Genomic DNA, 23,341 nt, shown 5'->3' on the forward strand with positions numbered 1-23,341 from the left:
TGGCCAGCGTCAGGCACTCCGTGACGGAGAGGTGCAGAGCTGTCGGCTTTAGATTAGCGCCTCTCCTGACGCCACGACAGCAGGGACTAACACTGCTAACACTGAAAACTTTTAGCCTCCCTCGGCTCACTGGAATCTGCTTTCTCACGCTCAAAATGGCTGATGTAATGTTTGAGCCTGGCCAAGTTTGAAATGAACTGGCCTCCATAACGGTGGGAATAAAGCGACTGTTCCAGTGCTGTTCCACATCAGTGAGAGCTCAAAGGATGTGTGTTCTTATCTCTATGTTTAAATTTGACTTCATTGTTTGACTTTGTATCGACTGCTGGTGCTAAAACTCTTTGTCGTATTTCGGATCGGAAAGTATGAGTACATACTTCATGTGAAAGTAATTATCTGCTGTTTAATAGCAGCCCAGAACTACAAAACGGTCATAGACACAATCAAATCTGCCTCATTCTCTATGTATGTCTGTCTGAAGGTGTCATGGGGGTGAGCTATCAGCCGTTATGTAGAACTTCAAAGGTTAGTTCATACACATGTTATTCAGAGACAGCTCACTTTCTTTTGTTAGAGTTGAGATTAGCACATGCAACGTCTTACTTACATATTACCCCAGGTTACAGATTTCAGTCAACAGTCAAACCGGCAATCAACAACGAACAACTGAAAGCAATACTTGTTCATAGTTTTCTTTGTAAAAATAGGACATCACATGGTAGGGCTGTTCAGAATTCTTTTAAAGCATTGCATGCTGTTTTGTAAAGTAGTGTCAGCTGACCTTTCAGAATCAGGAATAAAAAAAAGGCACTGGTGTTTCTAATGCAGAGAATCAAATCGAAAAGTTTGTGTATAATTTGTTCAAAACGTTGGGGCCAATTTGTTCAAAACGTTGGCCATTTATTTGGCCAATTTCCCTTTTATAAGTGGAACCCCTTTAAAACTTTCTATCCCAGATAATATTCTAATGGTCTTTTTGACAATAGTTTTAAAAATACATTATGAAGGGAGTCAGATGATGATAAATAAATAATTAAATAAATAAATATCATAGTTAATCACACTAGTCCATGTAGTTAATTACCATTTTATCACAGTTGCTTTATTTACTCACATTTAATGCATACGTTTAAATAAGTAAAATACGTTTTTTTTAAATAAGTGCATTTTGTTATAGACATGCAAAACGTGGCCTTCATCAGAATTGATTTATTACTGTCAGAGCACAGTATTTGCATGGTGTTTTGTTGGTAATATATTGTTGGTAAGTGTACACTACAGTCACACGACCTTATTTTATTCTGGTTTAGACACAGCACAGCTTGATAACACCTTATTTGTATTAATTACCCTCATCTCTTGCTTTCCACCATTGAGTTTTTCACACAGAAGACAGCTGGCCCCCTGGAGAGGTATGAGCTAGTGACTGGTGGCTGGGATTCCACAGAGAATCTCGTGCTTCAGTTCAAGTATGGTTCATGTAACATTATTAAATGCATTAATGTTTAAAGTATAAATGTTGAAACTTTATCACATTAACACGTAACTTTTACACATTCCTACTCTATTTCATATTGGAGCATTTCTCTTAATTTTAACTTTTGGTAAGTGTATTTTGTCTTGATTAAATGATGATCTGATTATCGTAATCAGATCAGTAACTGGATTTTAACGTCAAATGTAAACAAGGTCTATGTGATGATAGCAACTAATGTCTATGTTGCTCCTGCCAACTGATATGGACATGTTTATGTTTTGTACAACATGGCCTATAATTCTTTTTTCTGCTGTTTCTCCTGGGACATTACGTATGTGTGTTTATGTGTGGCGTGATTAGGCGTGTACATGTTGCATATGCTATTGCCTTCGTCTATAGTTTCAGTTACATTAACTGTCAAATTAGATATTAATATTTGCCTGAGATGTTTTGCCGTCTCTGCCGTCATAGAGACCATCTGCTGGAATTCCCAGAGAGTCAAGTTTCTGCAGGGAGCAGCTCGCTCACACTGAGAACTGCAGGTAGTGTCAAAATACTGCAAACCATCTGATCGGCCTTTGATTCGGCAGCTTTCCTGTGGAAGTTTGAGGCGTGTTTATAGAGTGTGAGGCTACAGAGGTGAGGAAGTATTAAGTGCTTGTTTTAGGTGTGTCGTTTTGTGGAATGTCCTGCAGAAATGAAACGGATCTTACTGTTTTCAGATAAAAGCTGTGCACTGAGAAAACTTTATTCAATCCAAAATAGCGAAGTAGCATATGTTAGGAGAAGATAAGCTTATAAAGGTAATTATTTCTAGAATTCTGTCATTTTCTAAATGATGCAGGTTTAATCTCCCAATTTCCATTTTATAAGTGGAACCCGTCAGATGATTTAAAAAAAATTAATTAATTAAGTACATGGACTGGTGTGATTAACTATGATATATATATATATATATATATAGCAAAATATAGCAAAATAGCAAAGTAGCATATGTTAGGAGAAGATAAGCTTATAAAGGTATTTTTTTCTATAATTCAGGCATTTGTATTGCTTTATACATGCATTTATAATATTTAAATAGCAGATGCTATGCCTTCTATTGTTTAGCATACACCTGCACTGTTGCTTACAAGTTGCTATAATTGTATGCACAACTTTTAGTCACAGCTTAAGTGTGAATGGGTCGGCTGTACTCCTGGATGTAATAATATTAATATGTGAATGCATTGGTTTGTGTGACATCACAAAAGAATTGGACACATTTGCAGCTTAATTTGTGTATTGAGATCAGCCATAACATTATGACCACATTGTGTGTACACTCACTGTCCATTTTATCAGCTCCACTGACCAAACATGAGCAGTTTGTAGTTCCAAAATTACAGACTGGGTCAGGACCCCCACAGAAGCACAACAGAGCAGGTATGATTTGGGTGAAGAGGAGGACTGCAGACTGTAACTGTAGAACTACAAAGCGCTCCTTTATGGTCAATGGAGCAGAGAAAAAGAACAGTGAGTGTAGAAACAAGGAGGTGATCATAATGTTGTGGTTCATTGGTGTATATAAACATTATGGAATGGGGAGTAAATGCTATGTTGGGAACAGTGTTTACACATCAAACCCTTAATAAAGAGTTTTAAGGATAGCAGCCATTTACTGGGATTTTGAAAATGTTCTGGTGGATATTTGAGGCCTATATATTGGTCCAGATTAGATAATAAAACTGTGTTTAACAGTAGTGGGATGTAGTACCAGGATGACTGCAGAGAAATATTAGCCAATAAAAACTGCGCTTCATAGCTCAGAATCACTGCATGTGTCCCTTATTCTCTAACTTTGAAAGTGCTTTTCCTCCTTCTGTCTGTCTCTTTTTACTCTTTTTACTCATCTTTACTTTATGACTTCTTAAGCTGTCCTCTGCTGCCACTCTTTTTTACTTACTGTCTCTTTCTATATGTCCCTCATGTGTTCCCTCTCTTTTCTTCTTGCTCTGTCTCTCAGCCCCGTGGACCTCTTTCGTTCCACTCTTTCCTGCTATCCTCCCATTCCTTGCCTTCTGTCTTTCTTTGGGCTGAATTGTATGTGAAACACTCCAGTCCTCTCTCGCTCTCTCTCTCTCTCTCTCTCTCTCTCTCCCTCTCTCGCTCTCGCTCTCTCTATTTCCGTTCCTTCCCTCATTCCTTAATTAGATCCAGGACTTGAGCGCTAGCTGCAGGTATGGTGGCCGAAAACACACTGAAAAACAAACCAGAGCTCACAACTCCACATTCCAGCACACATGGCTTTACATCCTGCTGGCACACACACACACGCACACACTTTTTATACACATATACATTTAGAACCTTTGCTTATACCACAGAACTCTGGTTAGGCCCTCTGTTCCAACACACAGTAGTGTTTTGAGTTCATTTTGCTAATCTGGGCCGGACTATGTTGCTCCAGCAGTGGAGCTGAGATGAATTTTCACAAAAGGGTGGAAAGCATAATGCTTATTTAATGATGCTATTTTTTTTTTTTTTGCTGTTTGTGACAGTTTTTAGAGCTCACTCTTCCTGACTTCTTTCAGTCAGACTTTCTATTAGAATGGCAATTTCTGCTTGAAAAGACTCACATCAAAATGAATTTTTCTCCCATATTTGAAATATTAATTTAATAATGTAGTGTCACAGTTTTACTCACTCGTCACTTCAGTTCATACATGGAAACTAGACTTCAACAATAAGCCCTTTTGTATTGCTTGCTTTTGTGACATCACAAGAACTCATTTACTTAGCTTAGCCTTATGTAATTAACAGCCTGCACATTCTTATTATGAGTTATAAAGGATGTTTCAGCCCTGAATGCCCAAGAATAAACCCACACACACACACACACACACACATATGCACACAGATGCAAACAAACAAGTGTGCCCTTAGATGGCAGTCTAGCATCTTTTCTAAAGGGAGACAGGCTTGCTTAATAGGGCACAGGCATGAGGGTTCCTTAAATGAAGTGTGATGTAAAAGCAGGACTGCAGACCCTTCATAAAGCAAGTTGTACACAATGGGGGTTAGGCCCAACCCAGAAATCAGAACTATTAACCCCCACACTACCATCACCACCATTTGCCTCTTTCCCTCTTCTTGTTCCACATCACCCTCTCTGTATAGGTGCCTTTTGGTGGTCAGCAATAACATGTTACAGTTACTGAAGTACATGTAATTAATACAAAATTGATTGATCTGCAAATTTCTGAGTATCTTCAAGTCATAATACTTTATACAACACAGTACAAATGTATTACTGACTACGGGAATATAAGATTGACTCAGTTCCAGTTTAGATTTAGCCATTTATTTTAAACAAACTGACTGATAAAGAGAAAAATAGAGAAGTAGACAGTTCATTTCCTGTGCTCATAGATGATCCTGGATGTATTAAGAAGTTCCACTGCATTTCTAGAAGTCACTACTTTTATACTTTTACTCAAGATAGAGATTTAAGAGATTTTACTTGAGTAACAGCCAATTTTCCTGTGGGTTAGTTACTTTTAGTGACTAGATCAATAAAAGCAGTTAGTTATTTATCTGTCTTTATACCACTAAACAAAGAATACAACTAGATTTAAAGGGTTAATAGCTTTGCTTTTTGACCCCTACATGTCCTAGCTTTGTTGCCTTGCTCTCTCGCTTTCTCCTCTGTACATTTGAAGGTTCCCTTTTTTTCTCACATTCTTCTTCTCCTCCATCCCCCTCTTTCATACTCTTTCTATCTGTCCTTCCCTCCCCTGCTGGCAAGGAGGTCAGACAGAGCATGTGAGAGGTCTTTTCCTTCCAATTAGTTGGCTGCTAATGAGGCTCAACCCCTCATACCACCCCCCCCCCATTCTTGTACCAATCCTACTAAATCTCCCTCCCCAGCCTAGAGGCCCGAGACTGGCCTCCCCCCACAGTTTTCGCCTCCTCCGCCCCGACTTCCACCTTAGCCCCCAACATGCAGCAATTACCACACAGTAGGCCAAAAAAAGCCCCCCAGCCAGGGTGCTGTAGACTTGGGGTACACCCTTCTCTGGTACCTAGGAGTGATTGATAATGAATTCACAATGTCAAGGACACAGCAACTTCTTTATTCCCACTGGAGCCAAACTGGTAAAATCATTTCGACAGTCAGAGATGGAACCGAAACGCCTGTGACCTTACAATGACCTTCCAGCACATTCACATTCACAAATCCAGAATTTCCAACGAGAACATGAAGATCAGATGACAAGCGTTTATCATATCATATGACACATGACAAACAAACAAGAATTAAATTCAGTTTTTAAAGACGTCTTCAGAATCTCCTCATTTCATTGACAGCAGAGAGTACATTTTAAATTTTAAAGCTTAGTTTTAAAGCCTTTGAACAGACTGAGGCTGTCACGATGGGAAAAAAAAATATGCATAACAGTTGGTTCTGTTTTTCTAAAATGTTAGCAGAAACTTGTCTGTCATGGGTGAAGTATCTTAACATTATGATGTTCATAATAACGCATTCAAATGCATAAAGTATTTTATGAAATGATATCCTTATTGCAACATTTATTTTTAAATCATGGTTTTAAAGAGCGCAGCAAGGTAAGATGTTTAAGAAACATGAAATGTTTAAGATCAGAGAACAAATAAGAGAAATTATATATATATATATATATATAGTGAACATGAGTGAGGATGAATTATACATGGTTCCTGAGGCTCTAGTGTGCATTTAGCCCCTGATCTCCATGTCTAAGGCCTTAGAAAGGAAGAGGAAGAGGCCTGCAGGTGGCAGGTTTGCTCTCAGGCCGCAGTGTAACTGGAGCGTCCCCAGGGCAGGCTGGGAAATTTCTGAGCTCCAGAGCTTTCTCATGGATGGTCCCATCCCTCACCCAGCTCACATGACCCCCCTTAGCGCCTCACTGGGGTCACAGGTCTCACTTCCTGTTTCCTGTCTGTGCAGGGTCATCAGAGGGTCTCCTCACAAGGGTCACATACCCCTCTGCCTTGCCTTCCTTTTGTTTTGGAGGCCTCTCAATCCAACCTGACACCCCACAAAGAAAGAGGGAGAGAGAGAGAGTGTAGGGGGCGATCACCTATAGTGTTCTTTTCAGTGTCATTGTCACACAGTGATCAGTTAACTCAAAGGAGTTAAAACACACCTCGGTTTCAGCCAAATGGTTCAGTCACAAATGAACGGCACACCTTACACTACCCTTCAAAGTCTGGGCAACCTTGCCTTCTTTTGAAATTTGAATAACCTCCCTGTTATTTCTCAGTTGATTTTTCCAAGGTGTTGTTTACATAAAGCAGCATTTAAGTTTATTGTGTAACACGTGATTAGAATACATAATCATGTTTATTTATTTATTATTTAAATTCAAGGTTTTTTTATGATTAGTTATGTATAAGTAAACCACAGCATGGGTATAAACCGTTTTGTAAAGTAGCCATTCATTGCAAGAAAAAAAGAAAAGGAAAAAAGATAAACAGAGACATCACATTAATAATAATAATAATAATAATAATAATAATAATAATAATAATAATAATAATAAAAGGTGAATGTTGCATATTAAGTTCAAGTGCATGTGGTTCCACAAATTATCCTCTAGATGTTTCACTTTACCCTCACCTTCTTCATAAGATGCAATTTCAGTCATTTTGTTAAACAACTCTTTTACATTCTGAGTTTTGGGGTTTTTCTCCTGATGATCCTTGCAGCTGAAATTGTTCCAAATGTATTAAATTTAACTGGTTATTTATTATACAGGCAATTTCTGTACTATCCCCAAGAAGGCAAATTTGAGGTTGTGGAGGTAATGCAAATCCCAACCATTTTCCCAAGATTCCAATCTTTTTTTTTTTCCAGAATTAATATCTTAGTGGGTGGCATGATGGCACAGCAGGTATCGTCGCAGTCACACAGCTCCAGGATTCTGGGGTTGTGGGTTCGAGCCCCGCTCTGAGAGAGTGTCTGTGAGTAGTTTGGTGTGTTCTCCCAGTGTCCATGTGGGTATCCTCCTGGTGTTCCGGTTTCCTCCCACAGTCCAAAAACAAACAAAAAAAAAAAAAACGTTGGTAGGTGGATTGACGACTCAAAATTGTCCATAGGTGTGAGTGTGTGAGTGTGTGTCGTTCTGTGAGGGACCGGTGCCCCCTCCAGGGTGTGTTTCTGCTTTGAGCCCAGTGATTCTGGGTAGGCTCCAGACCCACAGTGACCCTGAACTTGTTAAGCAGTTACAGACAATGACTGAATGAATGATGTTACTGTGCACGCTCAGATCATACAAACAATAACAGCACCCATAACCACAGTTTTTATTATTATGCGGCCAGTGTGACATGGGCAAATGTAGTATAAATACTATATACATAATATATAAATGCTAAAATAGATAAATAAATACCACCACAGTTTGTTGCTGCTGCTTATTAGTCTTATCCAAGGTGTCTAATTTCATGAAAAGACAGACAGATACAGTTGTCCGGGGTGTGTACAAATCGCTGTAAAAATTGAATGTTGCTTTCATTAAATCATTCTGATTTTAAAAATATATTAATATACTTATACTTGTTTATAAGATTTTATTCACTGTTAAACACATTAGACCTGTTTTGACCACAAAGAATGGAGAGCTAGCTAATGGTGAGGAAACATCTTCAGAATTTTATAAAAAGTAGTTTTTGATTTAAGTCGTGAACGTTGCCTTTAAGTATGTTTTTTGTTTATTGATTATTTCATGATTGTTACCAAGGTAATGCAGTCAGAATTGCCACAAATCTATAGATGATAATGACTATGATGTGATGTGACTGTGAGGATGATGATGATGATGATGATATAGATAGTGATGCAGATGAAGATGAGGTGACTGGGTTCATGGAGAGAATGCAGGGGACAGTCTGCTGATGCTGCATGGACGACTCCTGAGTCCTGACCACATGACTTGCAGCCGTAATGTGTCGAGATCGCCTGCAAGACACAAGCAGAGCCTGTTTTCCAGACTTTAATCAGATTTAGCCACCAGCGTTCACATCAGAAGTGAAATGTCTTTAGCTTATTCAAGACAAAAGCCTGCTTCTACTGCCGACATGGCAGTGTTTACCCTTGGACAAAGAACTGAAATCTGTTCTGAGTGGGATGGAGGTGAAAAAGTGATTTATGGAAAAAACAAGGGATCCACCCATATTTTGTTAAAAGGCTGCTCTCTTTCTCAGACTGTTATAAAGGTTATGTAGCAAAAGGTAATATTCGCTTTTAAGATATGAGATAAAATTCCTTTGTTTGAAATGAAGCAAGGCTGGAGGGGTTAGGACTGAGAAATGTTAGGATTCTAAAAATGCATTTTAGATTTTAATCTGACCCAGAAAAATGTGGATAGACTGCAATAATTCACTGTAGGAGGAGCACACACCCAGTTTTAAATGCACATTGGAACAGACCCTCTGTCTGTCTGACTTTCTATTTTTTACTCTATCACTCTCTTTCTCTTCCTTCTCATCTTTCTCTCCTCCTCTCCCTCTATGCAATATCTTTCTTTTTTCTTTCTTTCTTTTTCTTTCGTTCTTTATTTCTTTCTTTCTTTCTTTCTTTCTTTCTTTCTTTCTTTCTCTAATTATTCTGTTATGCTCAGTCCATTTCCTCACTCTTGCTCTGATTCAACTACTTCTCTACTAGTTGAAGTGAAGTAGTTGAATCCATTCTACTTTATTTCAGTCTTATTTCCCTCTATTTCTCCATTTCCCTATGCCCTTCCCTAGGCCACAGACGATGGAGTAAGGGACATGTCTAGAGAAACAGAGAGAGAAAGAGAGAGAGAGAGAGAGAGAGAGAGAGAGAGAGAGAGAGAGAGAGAGAGAGAGAGAGAGAGAAGGAGACTGAAGCAAGGCATAGAGAAATAAAGGAGGGAATGTGCAGACTCCCCTTTCCTGTCACACTTAAAATTTAATAAAGGTTAGGTAATATAGGGTGTGTATGTGTATATGTGTGTGTGTGTGTGTGTGTGTGTGAGAAAGGAGAGAGAGAGAGACCTGGTCTCCCTTGGAGATTTCCATGACTCAGACCATGAAAATGTGCTTCATTTTTCTGGACCCTCTCTCAGCTATGTCCCATAATCAGTGCGGAACAAAGCCCCATCTACGTATAACAGACACCGTGTGTGTGTGTATGTGTGTGTGCATGCATGCATGTGTGTGTGTATGAATCTGAATGTACATGTGTCATATTAGTTGGCAAGTGTGAGGGGAGTCTCTGGACATCAGTGTTCATAGTATAAGGACGTGAAGAATGCAGGAAATTGTGATTCAACTAAATTACAGGAGGAGTTAAGCTCTGGGCTTATTTGATTACCCAGCTCGTGTAATAGAGTATGGCAGGTTCTCGGTGGCCGGAAAAGATCTAAAAGTGCTCGTAATGTTCCTAATTAAAGTACACAATAGTACAGTATGTAAGCTGTTTAGCTGTGGACCTTGGTGATGGCCTGGTGACCATAGTGTTACTGAGCTGGAGTCCACATGCCGTAAGAGGCTTTAGAGGCTCCACATGTCTGGACACGTCCACTCTGGAAAAATGTAATAAGAGTCCATGTACGGCCTGATGTTAATCAGAGAGTGAGACAGGAAAAAAAATCCCCTTTTTCTCAGTTCAAGTGTTTTACACTACACTTTACTCTATTTACTTTGTAGAACACACAATTGATAAAACTGGTCCCTGTCTCGCAGCCACGTAGATTTTATGAACTTCATTAGTCATCAGTAGCCAATATATTAATATATTAGATTAACATAGTTGTTCCCAAACGTTTACTGCAGTTCCTCCCCTTTGTAGAATATTTTTGAGTAATTTAACACAAGAATTCATACAAAACTCCAGCTTCTTATCGAGCAACACAAAATATAACACAAGTCACATATCACTTTTACTATGGAATTATTACAAGTGACATGTATTATGTTTCTCATTCATTTGCCTTGCTGCACCCCCTTTCAATAACTCTTAAACACCACTGTTGGAACCACAGGATTAACAAGGCAATATTTATACTTTTCTGTGACTACACTTTATCTCACACTAGCGGCAAACAATCGCTAGTAGGTAGCTAGTTATTAGGTAGTGATGTGCGGACTGATACTGAAATATTGATTCCTCCGATACCAGATCTTTATGCTCTAAAGTAGATTCTCAAATCAAAATATCGATACTTTTGAAGCTTCAGTCATTTGAGGTAATGTATATCATTAACAGGAACACAGTGGAAAGTAATTAAACTATTCAGATTGTCTAAATGATACACAGTTGATAGGAACTATTTTTCTTCCACCTGTGTAAGCGTATAATGTGTAAACACAGCGTAAACTCGGTCATTCAGTCACTCAGTCTGTAGACAAACACAGTGGCAGAGTGTAAATGGAGTCATGTGTGGAGCTATTTCAGCTCGGCCTCTCTTCAACCTCTGGCAGAGTACAGAGGGAGAAAATGTGGAGATTTAAGCGACGTTAGGAACTTTAGCTGTTGAAGACGTTCAAATTAATAACTATGGTTATGAAATAAGTAACAAAATAAATACATGCTTCAACAAATAGCTGCATTTGTTCAACTTGAAGAAATACTGTGTATCACTGAGATGAACTCACAGGCAAAAGCCTAGATTTATTCAGGTAAGATTTCCTAAAGAGTTGATCATTTAAAGTGGATTACATATGAAGTTATGATTTGAAATCATAACTTTGTTTAGATTTACCAGATACATTCTTTTTTTTTGTACAAAGTATCTATCTCACCGATACCAGTCTGAATTTGACTCATGCCGGATCAGAAAGGACATCTGTAGTATCGGACGTCACTGCTTTTAGGCCTTTTCACTTGGGCCATATATTTGGTCAAATTAAGGTGGGATTTCTGATCACTCAAGTCACCCGTGGAAAAGTTTGCTTGGCTGTATCTGCCTGGGTGACATGAATAAAAACCCATTTTGACTAAAAAAAAAAAAAAGTCAGATCACATGCAGAGCTGTGTTTCAATTCCAATTTCCACTTGCCTTCACACACTTTCACTGACCAATCGGAAGAGTGTAGCCCCTATATCACACATAGTGCGAGGGGAGGAGAGGGCAAGGAGGAGCTTGTTTTTCAATCAGAACACACTCACATTCAGCAGCACAAACAGTGTCCTACAGAACTGATTTATTTGAACAATTGCACATTACATTTGCTGTGGGCTCTACACTGTCGTATTGACATAAATGTGCAGATTTCAACAAGTGATCACATAAAATGTGTTTTTATTTCAACCTTTACAACCAAATCGCAGTGGAAAGTATATTATTATAATAATATATTACAGGTTTTGACAAAATAAGCATTGTGAAGCATTGTGTTTTTGTCCAACATTTTTTTCACAGTTGCTATGAAAATTGACTCATGACACAATGCAATTTTTAGGCAGGTTCTGCTTCTGATGTACATCTACATCACTGCTGACTCATTCCCTCATCCCTCCAAGGGCTCATCTAACACAATTTACTTCAGCTAATGCAGAAATGGAACTATCTTTGAGATGGCTTCAGGGATTCCCAGAGGGGAAGTGAGGAGACGAAGTGGGCGAGGGCAAGTTAGAACATGAACTGAAACACAGGCAGGTCATCACTGGACTTAAATAGACTTCTCAATGTGGTTAATGACGTAGCATAGCAACCTATGTTTCACTGTGTAGCTAAACAGGAATCCATTTTGTTTTATCCTCGAATGTTTCCAAACAGCTCATTAACTACTACTTGTGCTTATGGAGAAAATTACATACACTTTGTTTATTCTTTTTTCCCCAAAGACTTTCTTTAACAGTATTTTAATAATATGAAAAATCCTGCGGCATCTTTGAGTCACTGTTGCGCTTTCCTCGGTTTACTCATCTGCACCCCCCACATACACATGGCCATGGTCTCATGTAGGGATGACTTGTCCACATTCTGACCTTGTTTGGGTTTCATTTCAGCAGGGGACACACAAACACACAAGACTGTCATGCTGCTGGATGATACATTTGACCAAACCGCAAGCCTTATCAAAGCCCCTCGGGGCCCATTCACCCAGGGCCCTCCGCATCCCTCTGCTGCTCATCTGCCGCCTCCATGCTGTGTGTTGTGGTTAACAGAGTGGGGAAACACAAAAGAAAAGAAAAAAACATGTCTGCTCATGTCAAAGAACAAGGAGCTGAGCCAGACTCTCACTCAGATGTTACTGTAAACAGGGGTTTTGTTTGAGGAGGAGACTATGATTATTAGAGAGAGAGAGAGAGAGAGAGAGAGAGAGAGAGAGAAGTGGTGGGGTAGGGCTGACATCATTGGAGCGGTTAAAGTAGCAAACCTTATATATACACACAGTACTGTGCAGAAGTCTTAGGCACCTAAGATAATTGTATATATTTAAACTAATGACTTCTCAGTAAGTGTGGTGCTTGTATAAAGTTATATATAATCATAGTCAATGCAAAAAAATAATATGAAACAAATAAGAAATATAAGATAATTTTTCTTTCTATAAAGTAGTAGGTGAGAGTGAGTTTAAAGAACAATGTTTTGTTCAGATTCTCCTGGATTGCATGTGTGCTGTTAAATCAACAGCACACATTATTAAAAATCATTATTAATTTGGAAATTCATTCATTCATTATCTGTAACCTTTATCCAGTTCAGGGTCGCAGTGGGTCCAGAGTCTACCTGGAATCATTGGGCGCAACGTGGGAATACATCCTGGAGGGGGCGCCAGTCACAGGGCAACACAGACACTTACACATTCACTCACACACTCACACCTACGGACAATTTTGAGTCACCAATCCACCTACCAACGTGTGTTTTTGGACTGTGGGAGGAAACCGGAGCACCCGGATGAAACCCACGTAGACACAGGGAGAACACACCACACTCCTCACAGACAGTCACCCTGAAGAAACCCACGTAGACACAGGGAGAACACACCACACTCCTCACAGACAGTCACCCGGAAGAAACCCACGTAGACACAGGGAGAACACACCACACTCCTCACAGACAGTCACCTGGATGAAACCCACGTAGACACAGGGAGAACACACCACACTCCTCACAGACAGTCACCCGGATGAAATCCACGTAGACACAGGGAGAACACACCACACTCCTCACAGACTGTCACCCAGAGGAATCCCAAGCAGACACAGGGAGAACACACCAAACATCTCACAGACAGTCACCCGGAGGAAACCCACGCAGACACAGGGAGAACACACCACACTCCTCACAGACAGTCTCCCGGAGGAAACCCAAGCAGACACAGGGAGAACACACCACACTCCTCAGACAGTCACCCGGAGGAAACCCACGCAGACAGAGGGAGAACACACCACACTCCTCACAGACAGTCACCCGGAGGAAACCCACGCTGACACAGGGAGAACACACCACACTCCTCATAGACAGTCACCTGGAGGAAACCCATGCAAACACAGGGAGAACACACCACACACCTCACAGACAGTCACCCGGAGGAAACCCACACAGACACAGGGAGAACACACCACACTCCTCACAGACAGTCACCCGGAGGAAACCCACGCAGACACAGGGAGAACACACCACACTCCTCACAGACAGTCACCCGGAGGAAACCCACGCAGACACAGGGAGAACACACCACACTCCTCACAGACAGTCACCCGGAGGAAACCCATGCGGACACAAAGAGAACATACGAAACACCTCACAGACAGTCACCCGGAGCAGGACTCAAACCCACAACGTCTAGGTCCCTGGAGCTGTGTGTGATTTGGAAATTGAGATTTGGAAAAAGTTAAACCAATACATTCACACACAGAATTTCACACTTACTGGAATAATGTTATTTGGTTTTATTGTAATGTTGGGTGTTATTTGTTGTATGTATCTGGAGCAGCAGGTAGTGTCCTGGAGGTTGTGGGTTCAAGTCCCGCTCCGGGTTACTGTCTGTGAGGAGTGTGGTGTGTTCTCCCTGTGTCTGCGTGGGTTTCCTCCGAGTGACTTTCTGTGAGGAATGTGGTGTGTTCTCCCTGTGTCCGTGTGGGTTTCCTCCAGATGCTCTGTTTTCCTCCCACGGTCCAAAAACACACTTTGGTAGGTGGATTGGCAACTCAAAAGTGTCCATAGGTGCGAGTGAGTGAGTGTGTGTCCCTGCCTCGTGCCCAGTGATTCCAGGTAGGCTCTGGACCCACCGTGACCAGTTCCAGACAATATATATAGGGATTACCTGAGGACAGTTAGTCATCATGCCAACCAACCACTCTCAGCTATAACATATGTGCCAGGCAGATCAACGGAGGAGTAAAGACCAAAACAAAATAAAAGCACATAGACCAAGAGAAACAGGGCTGAGCAGCAGCAGACTGGGTTTCTTTTGTTTTATATTGGAGCTGTGAGGCTAATGTAGCTAACACTAGTTTATTTGACTTGTTATTCATATAAAAAAATCAGGCTTGAAAATGACTTCTACATGTGTGTGACATACAATTATAGTTATTATATTAGAAGTCATGTGCTAGGACTCATTGGTGTAGCAAGACATTCCTGCCCAGGTGGGGAATCAAACCCCAGTTTGCTTACAACACTCTACCAACAGTGAAGTATTTGTTCACTTGTTCATTGTCATACCACTGTGTTAGCTGGACACTCCACTGGACCGTGTGTGGTCAGTGTTGAGGGGTATGGGATTAGGGGACTGGAGGCTGCAGTAGGTCTGCGGACAGTCCATCTGGCCTGCTGTGGGCTGTGTGCCGGCCTCTGAGTGGCTTCTCTCTTTGTTTTTCTTTTTGACTCTGTTGCTATGTTGCAGTGTGAGTGCAGGATGGAGAGTATGGTGCAGACGGACTGATTGCATGTTTTGTGTTCTTCAACTGTGCTGCATTCCTCAGGATCCATGGCTCATGGAGACCGCAGCAAGAAAGGAGGGGCTGGAAAAGTTCTTTTTTTATTTATTTATTTATTTTTTTAATGATTTTTTTTCTCTTGCATATGTGGCATTCTTGATTTTTCTCAGACATGTTTTCATTGATTTGCTTCCTTCATGTTTCCTCTTTTCGTATTACACTGAGGCTAGTGTGTGTGTGTGTGTGTGTGTGTGTGTGTGTGTGTGTGTGGTTTTATGAGAGATGATCTGGGGGAAGCAGAGTGTTTTCCTCTTGTGGGGACTCTGAGGCTCATGCTTGAGGTCGGCTGCCTGGAGCAAAACGTCACTTTCTGCCCAAGCATTTAATGCATTGTGTGTGTGTGTGTGTGTGTGTGTGTGAGAGAGAGAGAGAGAGAGAGACTGTGTTTGTGCAACTATATAACTATGTTTGTGTGTGAGTGTGTGTGTGTAAATGTAAGCATTCATGTCACTGTGTTGATTGGCTCCATCAGCATGTCTTCCTTGTCAAAACAGGCCACCAGGCAGGGGATGTTTTCTTCTCTTTTTTTCTCTTGCTCATTTTTTCTTTGGAAGGGGTTTGTTATCATTAAAATATCTTCTTCCAAAACTCTCTCTTCTGCTACATCACTGTTTGGCTTTAAATGTTCACTCACTTTGCAGAAATACATAGCTGCTCTTGGTAAAAGACATGTAGCACTCACAACCTCTAGGGAAATCTGAAGGTCCCCCAACACATATCCATCAGGGTTGAGTGGAATAAGTTGACTGAATTTACAAAATGGTAACCTAAAACAATTCTGTTCCATGTCTGTCTAGTAAACAGCAGTGAGGGATGTTCCTTCAATAGAGAAATACTCCAAAAGAAGTACCCCATGTTTCTTACTGCCTCACAGTAAGACAGAAACGTCCACAGCACAACAGGTCTGTCTCCACTATTTGGTGACATCACACACTGATAGGAGAGTGCTGTTAATTGAACGTTTTCTATCAAACTCCACTTAATTAAACCTTGAACGGCCTGCTCTGCTGGTTAAAGTGTTGCAGTTAGATTTAACTTGGCCTGCTCCATGAGCTTCCCTCATGCTATTACACATCACTCAGCATGCAAACTCATAATACTGGAGAGGATTTCTACATTTACTTTTTACTGTAACCACCAAGGACGTAGAATTAGCACGGACGGGGGTGGCGTGTCCCGATCTGTCAACGTCTCTAACCTAGAGGTGGAGAAAGGGTTAAAACACATACGACCAGTGTGATTGGCTGTGCCTTTCCCTGCTGTCATGTGAGTCTCTGTCGTTTGGTTGTGAGCGAACATACATTACATGCGAACATTACAGTCATAAGCTAGACTTACTGTGAAAGACTCAGGTGCATCGTTGGTAACACATGGGAGGTCAAAAGGGAGTGAGGATGGCAGCAAAAAAATGGACATGAGGAGCTGTTTTACAAAGAAACTTAAAGTGTAAGTCATTTCGACTTAAAGTCAAGTTCACTAATGAAATGAGTCCATCATAATAATGTTAAAGGCAATGCTAGGCTTTGGCGCACAGCATACAGTGGACAAAAATTCATCTGTTGCTATGAATAACATGGTTTGGAAATTAACTGCACAACAAAGATTCATAGGTCCCCACCAATGTCAAGAGCAAATCTACGACTTTGGTTACCATCTCTGAAGATTTCTGAGTGACTAATCCAGTTACAGTTATAGACCAGGGATTAGTCATTTGTAACTTTACTACACCAACACTGAAGCACAAAAGTGTGTTATTGGTTCTCAGTAGATTGGAGCTTCACTAGGTGGCAGTTCTGAAGGACTTCAGCTGCTGAGCTTGGCTCTGTTTACATTATCGTTCCTTGCTTCGAAGCTGGTTCAGTGAGCAGAAAAGAGCATTTTTTATTAATTTCTCTTGCCAGCCTGGTTCCACTGCTTACACACACACTCACACACACATACACAGAGAGAGAGAGAGAGAGAGAGAGAGAGGGAGAGAGAGAGAGATGTGTATGGCTCCTGTATCCTGGTCCTGAATGGAAGCCTGTGTGGGGCTTGTGGTGGAACATGCCATACATCTGTCCTTGGTAACCTCAGCAAAACGAACTGCTGTTAAAACTATTCTGAAACAGACGGATTGGTTCAAAGGATGAAGTTGTTTGCCTCCTCATCAATGTAATTTGTTGATTATTGCTCTCTGAGTCTCGCTCTATTACCATCCCTGTACCGTCATGGGCCACAGCTTCCACAGTTTTTTTTCTGACTGTCCAAAGCCCAAACCCATCTGATGTTAATTTTCTCCTGCAGACAAAAACAACACACACCAAAAAAACAGCCCAACAACAAGCACATGCTCGCATCCACGCATCGGAAGGAAATCAATAAAAGGGGGAAGAAGTGGAAGACAGAATGGAGAGATGAAAGGAACAGCATAAAGCCTGGAATTTGGAGCAATTTACTTTGGCAAGCCATAGAATTTGTTTGTTATAGAAAACTTCATTGAACATCCATCTTTCCCCCCTCACTTTCCCATGTTAGCATTTCCTGTACAAAGAAATGAACACTCTTTCATTTAGCCCTGGCTTGACATAAAAGAACATTATCTGACTTCTCAAACCGTTAATGAATGGTGTATGTATTTCATTTTCCATAACGGACAACTGTTCGTCTTTCCGTATCGGAATAATGAGAAATTAAGGTTTCCATTTGGGAATATTCTTGTGAATGGTCTTCTTTAGCAATTATTTGTATATTTAACAATAATGTTTACTAAAACTAAAATTTTGCACACAGGCATTTTTCTTGTTCTTTTAAATGAAAAAGCGATGAAGGGCAGCACAGTGGCACAATGAGTACTGTCTCTGTCACATGGCTCCAGGGCACCTTGGGTCACTGTCTATGAGAAGTTTAATGCTAGGGAGATGGACTGACTGTATGAGTGACTGTGTGTGTGTATGATGCCTTACACTGAGTGTGTCTGGGTAAGTTCCAGCCCCACAACAACCCTGAATACGATGAAGAATTTACAGAGAATAAATGAATGAATTAAATGGTAATGAGACCAAAATAATAATAATTATAACATAACAAATATAGAACTAGTCTTTGAACAAACATTCATGCCTTAATGCCTCCAGTATGTCTCCAAAGTCATTCTTGTCATTTTTATAAGTAGTTTCTAAAAGTTGAATACACTTTAAAAGGGATTTTGCAGAATTTCTAGATAATTCAATCACTACAATAAATAGTCACTGAGTGGTTCAGTTATGTGAGTTAGATATGTTTACAGCAGAGGAGATGGGGTCCAGGGGACTGAAGAGTTTAATTCTCTAAAGGCTGCCTCACAGGAAGCTGTTAAGTGAAACGGTTACAGATACATTTCTTGTTGGACAAGGAATTATACAGAAATGTTGAAAAGTTGAGGAAAATGTATTCAGTCGGGTGCTTTCCGACTTTTCACTTTTTGTCTTGCTCCTGTTTCAACAACAAATCTCTTCAAAATACATCAAGTAACTTCGTTATCAGTTCAAATCTGTTAACAGGGTGTTGGCGGAAGAGTCATGTTTTATAAACGAAATTCCTTTTCTTGAAATTACTTTTCCGACTTCAAAGCAGACGCTGATAATTACTGCTTTGCTTGTGGGAAAGAAGACTTCTGAAGAGACTGGGAGGAGAGTGTACATGACATAGTAATATGTTGCATTGCAGTTAGGAAAGGACGCAGGTGGCCAGTTTATACCATAATAAAATCTAAACCCATCACCAAGTTCAGTAATAATCTGAGATCACGCAAGTCATTTGTGTTGCGTTCCTCATGTGTTCAGATCACACAACTAGAGCTGTTCCAATATTTCTGTGTGCCAAGAGCAACATCAGCGTCACAACATGCTTGAAAGAGTCGGCTCCAGTCGACAAATTACACATCGCTGCCTAGCCGCAGCCAAATAACAGTTATTTCTCACCTGCAAATATATACTGTGTGGAAAAATGAATAAAAGTGCCATAGCTGTATGATTATTCTTCCTTATATTGAGAAACAAGCTTCTGAGAAATAGAAATTTTGTGCGATCTGCCCACGGTCTGTGTTGGTCTTTCCGGGGTGATAAGTCTGATGTGTAATGTGTCTTGTTTAGTAGCTATGTTGTGGCATTAATGTAATAATGATCATTAAATGAATAATAATCATAATCAAGTTTTGATATTGACGGCACGGTGGGGCAGCAGGTAGTGTCGCAGTCACACAGCTCCAGGGACCTGGAGGTTGTGGGTTCGATTCCCGCTCCGGGTGACTGTCTGTGAGGAGTGTGGTGTGTTCTCCCTGTGTCCGCGTGGGTTTCCTCCGGGTGCTCCGGTTTCCTCCCACAGTCCAAAAACACACGTTGGTAGGTGGATTGGCGATTCAAAAAGTGTCCGTAGGTGTGAATGTGTGAGTGTGTGTGTCGCCCTTTGAAGGACTGGCGCCCCCTCCAGGGTGTATTCCCGCCTTGCGCCCAATGATTCCACGTAGGCTCTGGACCCCCCGCGACCCTGAACTGGATAAGCGCTTACAGATAATGAATGAATGAATGAAAGTTTTGATATTTCTAAAATGTGAAAGGGGGTGTGGACAATAGTAGTTTGCACACAGTAAATAAAGAGCAGTTCACAGTCAAGGACTTTTTAAAAAATACATTTTTTTGTTATCCCCTCCAGCTTTTGCGGATGGTGACAACACCGGAGAAGAGATGGAAGGCTCGTCCAGGAGGGGGTGCTACAAGGAGAGATCCTAACAGACAGAACCAAGGGGCAGAGGATGACGAGGGTCTGGAGAGTGGTGACTGTGATGATGAAGATGAGTGTACTGGTGTTTCAGGCCTGGGGCCTCCCCCACGTCGCAAACGTTTGCGCATCTTTGCAGGTTTGTCATACATCGTATCGAGTGACACATGGGTCTAGCCTTTGATGTACGTTTTGCAAGTATCCGTTTTGTAACAGTGTGGTACTGATGGTGACTGGAACCTGAAATCTAAAAAGTTTTGTAATGGCTGGATGTTCTTTTTCACAACAAAGTTGATAGGAACCTGTCACCTGAACAGTTGTTACGTGAATAGTTACATAGTAATTAGTTGATGTGTGAGACATTGTTTTTTTTTTTTTAATATCATTTTGTAATGGCTGGAGGATTGATCCACTCAAATTGCCCTTTCACTGCTACTGTATTTCCTAAGTACTAAGGGAAAATTCCACTTAGTGGTTTTATAAAAGCCAGCAGCCAACGGCATAACAAGTCAATCATGGTAACCTCAAGAATTCACAGCTTCAGCATTTATTTAACAGTCAGATCTTATTAGTGCTTTAAAGTGTAGGCTATTTATAGCTATAGCCCCCATAAATGTACTGATAAGGGGTATTTCACCTTTATCAGTGACCTCTTGACTTCTTTACTCTCAGAGTATACAGAACATTGGAGACAAGGATATGTTCTCTTTGATGCAACACAAAAGTGCAAAAGAATCAACAAACCATACGAACGCAAAGAAGCCAAACACAGGTGAGGAATAACAGTAGAGGGGCAGGAACAAGGAGCACGATACTGGCTGACAAAGCCGGTCCAGCTGAACAAACACAGTCCAGGGAGTTGTCCTCCTGACCATGTTGTTGTGGCAGGGACTCTGGGCCCTTTGGGCAGTGCTGCCAGAAGCCCTAGGGGTGAGGTTAAGAATCTGCTCTGTCCACTGCATACAGAGCGGCTGAATAAAGTGAATAATCAGCGTTTACTCTGTGGAAGCAGGCAGTAAGTAACACCGATCAAACTCCAGTTACAGCCGAGGATTCTCTTAAACCCAAGGAACTCTACAGCCGTCAGCGCTGTGTTAGAGGTTGCACACATGTCCACCCACTTCTGTTTGAGCAGATTTACTGCTTTAATTATCGAGAACGAAGGGAATGCAATTCACTTGTTGGATGAAACAGTTGATATAACATTCCTCGGATGGATCTTTGTAAGACACACCTATACTGCATGTGTGAATGAGTAATGTGTGTGTGAATGCGGCATCAGTGTCTGTTTTTTCAGATGCCTTATACATAGAATCGGTGTTCCATGTAGAATAGACCAGTTAAAAATGGCCCAACAGTCCTGGGATTAAAGCATTCCCTCTCCTACAAAGTTAGCATTCTGTAGAGACAGGGACTGGAGTTGGCCTTCCAAATCACATGAGTCACATGTTGACTCACCCTCAACTGATTCATGACTCATCTCAGACTTAAAACTTAAACAATTCAGACTGAGCAGAAATGACATTCACAAACCTGATTCAGTTTGTACTGCTACCTTAATGCTGTAAATGATTAAGCCAGAACAAAGCACTCCAGGCTTTAAGTGCAGTGTTTCAATGCAAGTGTCTAACTCGTAGTGTGCATTCAGCTCTGTTGGTACAGATGGAATATAGCCGTCCATAACACCACTTTCTTCCATATTGCAGACAATGTCTGGTAGGAACACCATGCTATACCAATGACAGTACTTGGGCAAGACTCTTGTGCCTCGGCAACATGATTAAAACTGTAAAACACAGCGGATAATAATGTCTTCCAAATGCCACCAATGTAAAAATAAATGTTTTCTCTAGGGCTGTCTATCCATTTTTAAAAATTTACTAAATAGTTGCACAATTTGTCTTTTCTTAAGACTGGAGCTTTTAATAATAAATCATTTAATGTAAGATAAAACAGAAACAATGTAAGGTCAGCACAGTGGAATTATAATTATTATTGTCAGTTGATTAAAAAAAATAATAATAATTAACCTCCATATTCAGGGTAAACTGACAAGTCAAGTGAGTTAAAAGACAAAACCATAGCTGTGTGTGTGTTTCTGTGAGGGAGTCTGTGTTGCATGCATGTATGTGTGTGTGTGTGGCGTGCATGAATGCATAAGAGAGAGAAATGAGAGGAGGAGGAAGGGTTAAAAAGAGTTAGTTATGAGATTTATTATATATTTCAGCATAAATAAAATGTAATCTACCTTCTGACATCAAGGAGGATGTTATAGCTAAATTTGGTAAATTATTAATTGGTGTTTAAAAATTAACATTAAATTCTAGCATGCATTAACATGGGTTAATGTATTAATACTGACAGCACTAAATCTTACGTTTAGAACAAGGGTTTTTCTACAGTGAGAGTCTCATTATGTGAAAGCACATAGAACCTCTCAGCAGGAGAATTTCATGCAGTGGAATGTTGGCAGCTAATGTAACTAACCAAAAATTTTCAGCTAAATCCTTGAGACACCTCTCGGGCTTACGTTAAAGACCTGTTAACCTTTCTGCTAATTTGGAGTTGCCAGGTTTCTTGTTTGAAGATGACAATGAGTCTGTTGATGACATGTTTAGAAGCTCTGTGGCTGTGCCTGAGAAGCTAGGTACTGAGAGAGCTGCTGATTGGTCAGTAGTTGCTGATGACCCAGTAGAATATGGTTCACCCCTGCATTTTTTGCCCCTGTTTTGAATGAGGGAGCAGGGAAGGATTGGGGTCAGCATGCCAAAGGTCACCCACTAGCAGATTCTCTAATGGGAGGCCTGTCTGTGCCTGGTGCCAGGAGATGGACGATGAGGATTGGGTTTCACAAAGCTCAGTGGAGGGAAGAATCCCCAGTGCTGCAGCATTGAAGTCTGGAGCCGTGACTGGCAAGTCCACAACAAGGTGTGGACAGCTTGCGGCCTGGACCCCCAGAGTCAGATCTGTCAGCCAACTGACCACATCAGGGATGTTCTGAATGATCCAAAGTGATTGATCTATCGCAAGTCGCTCTGTTCCGTCTCCCCCAGGCCTCCCACCCAGTGCCCTGCTACCCCTCTATTCCCCAGTCTGGACACGGAATTCACGCCTCATGCATTCTCTGAAGCATTCCAGGCCAGTAGAGCTATTTCCAGGCCTGTGTATGTGTGTGTCCTGTCCAG

The 23,341-nt window shown here is 40.9% G+C and overlaps 1 protein-coding gene across 2 annotated transcripts in view; it reads left to right on the top strand.

The window, feature by feature from the left end:
* Positions 1-23,341, top strand: part of gpc3 (glypican 3) — a 163,344-nt gene that overhangs the window by 117,897 nt on the left and 22,106 nt on the right. For both annotated transcript variants that reach the window (XM_066649709.1, XM_066649710.1), the window contains exon 7: positions 20,091-20,295. In XM_066649709.1, the coding sequence (XP_066505806.1) occupies positions 20,091-20,295 (205 nt within the window). The remainder of the gene's footprint in view (positions 1-20,090; positions 20,296-23,341) is intronic.

Source organism: Hoplias malabaricus, chromosome 17 (genome assembly GCF_029633855.1).
Source record: "Hoplias malabaricus isolate fHopMal1 chromosome 17, fHopMal1.hap1, whole genome shotgun sequence".
Taxonomy (NCBI): domain Eukaryota; kingdom Metazoa; phylum Chordata; class Actinopteri; order Characiformes; family Erythrinidae; genus Hoplias; species Hoplias malabaricus.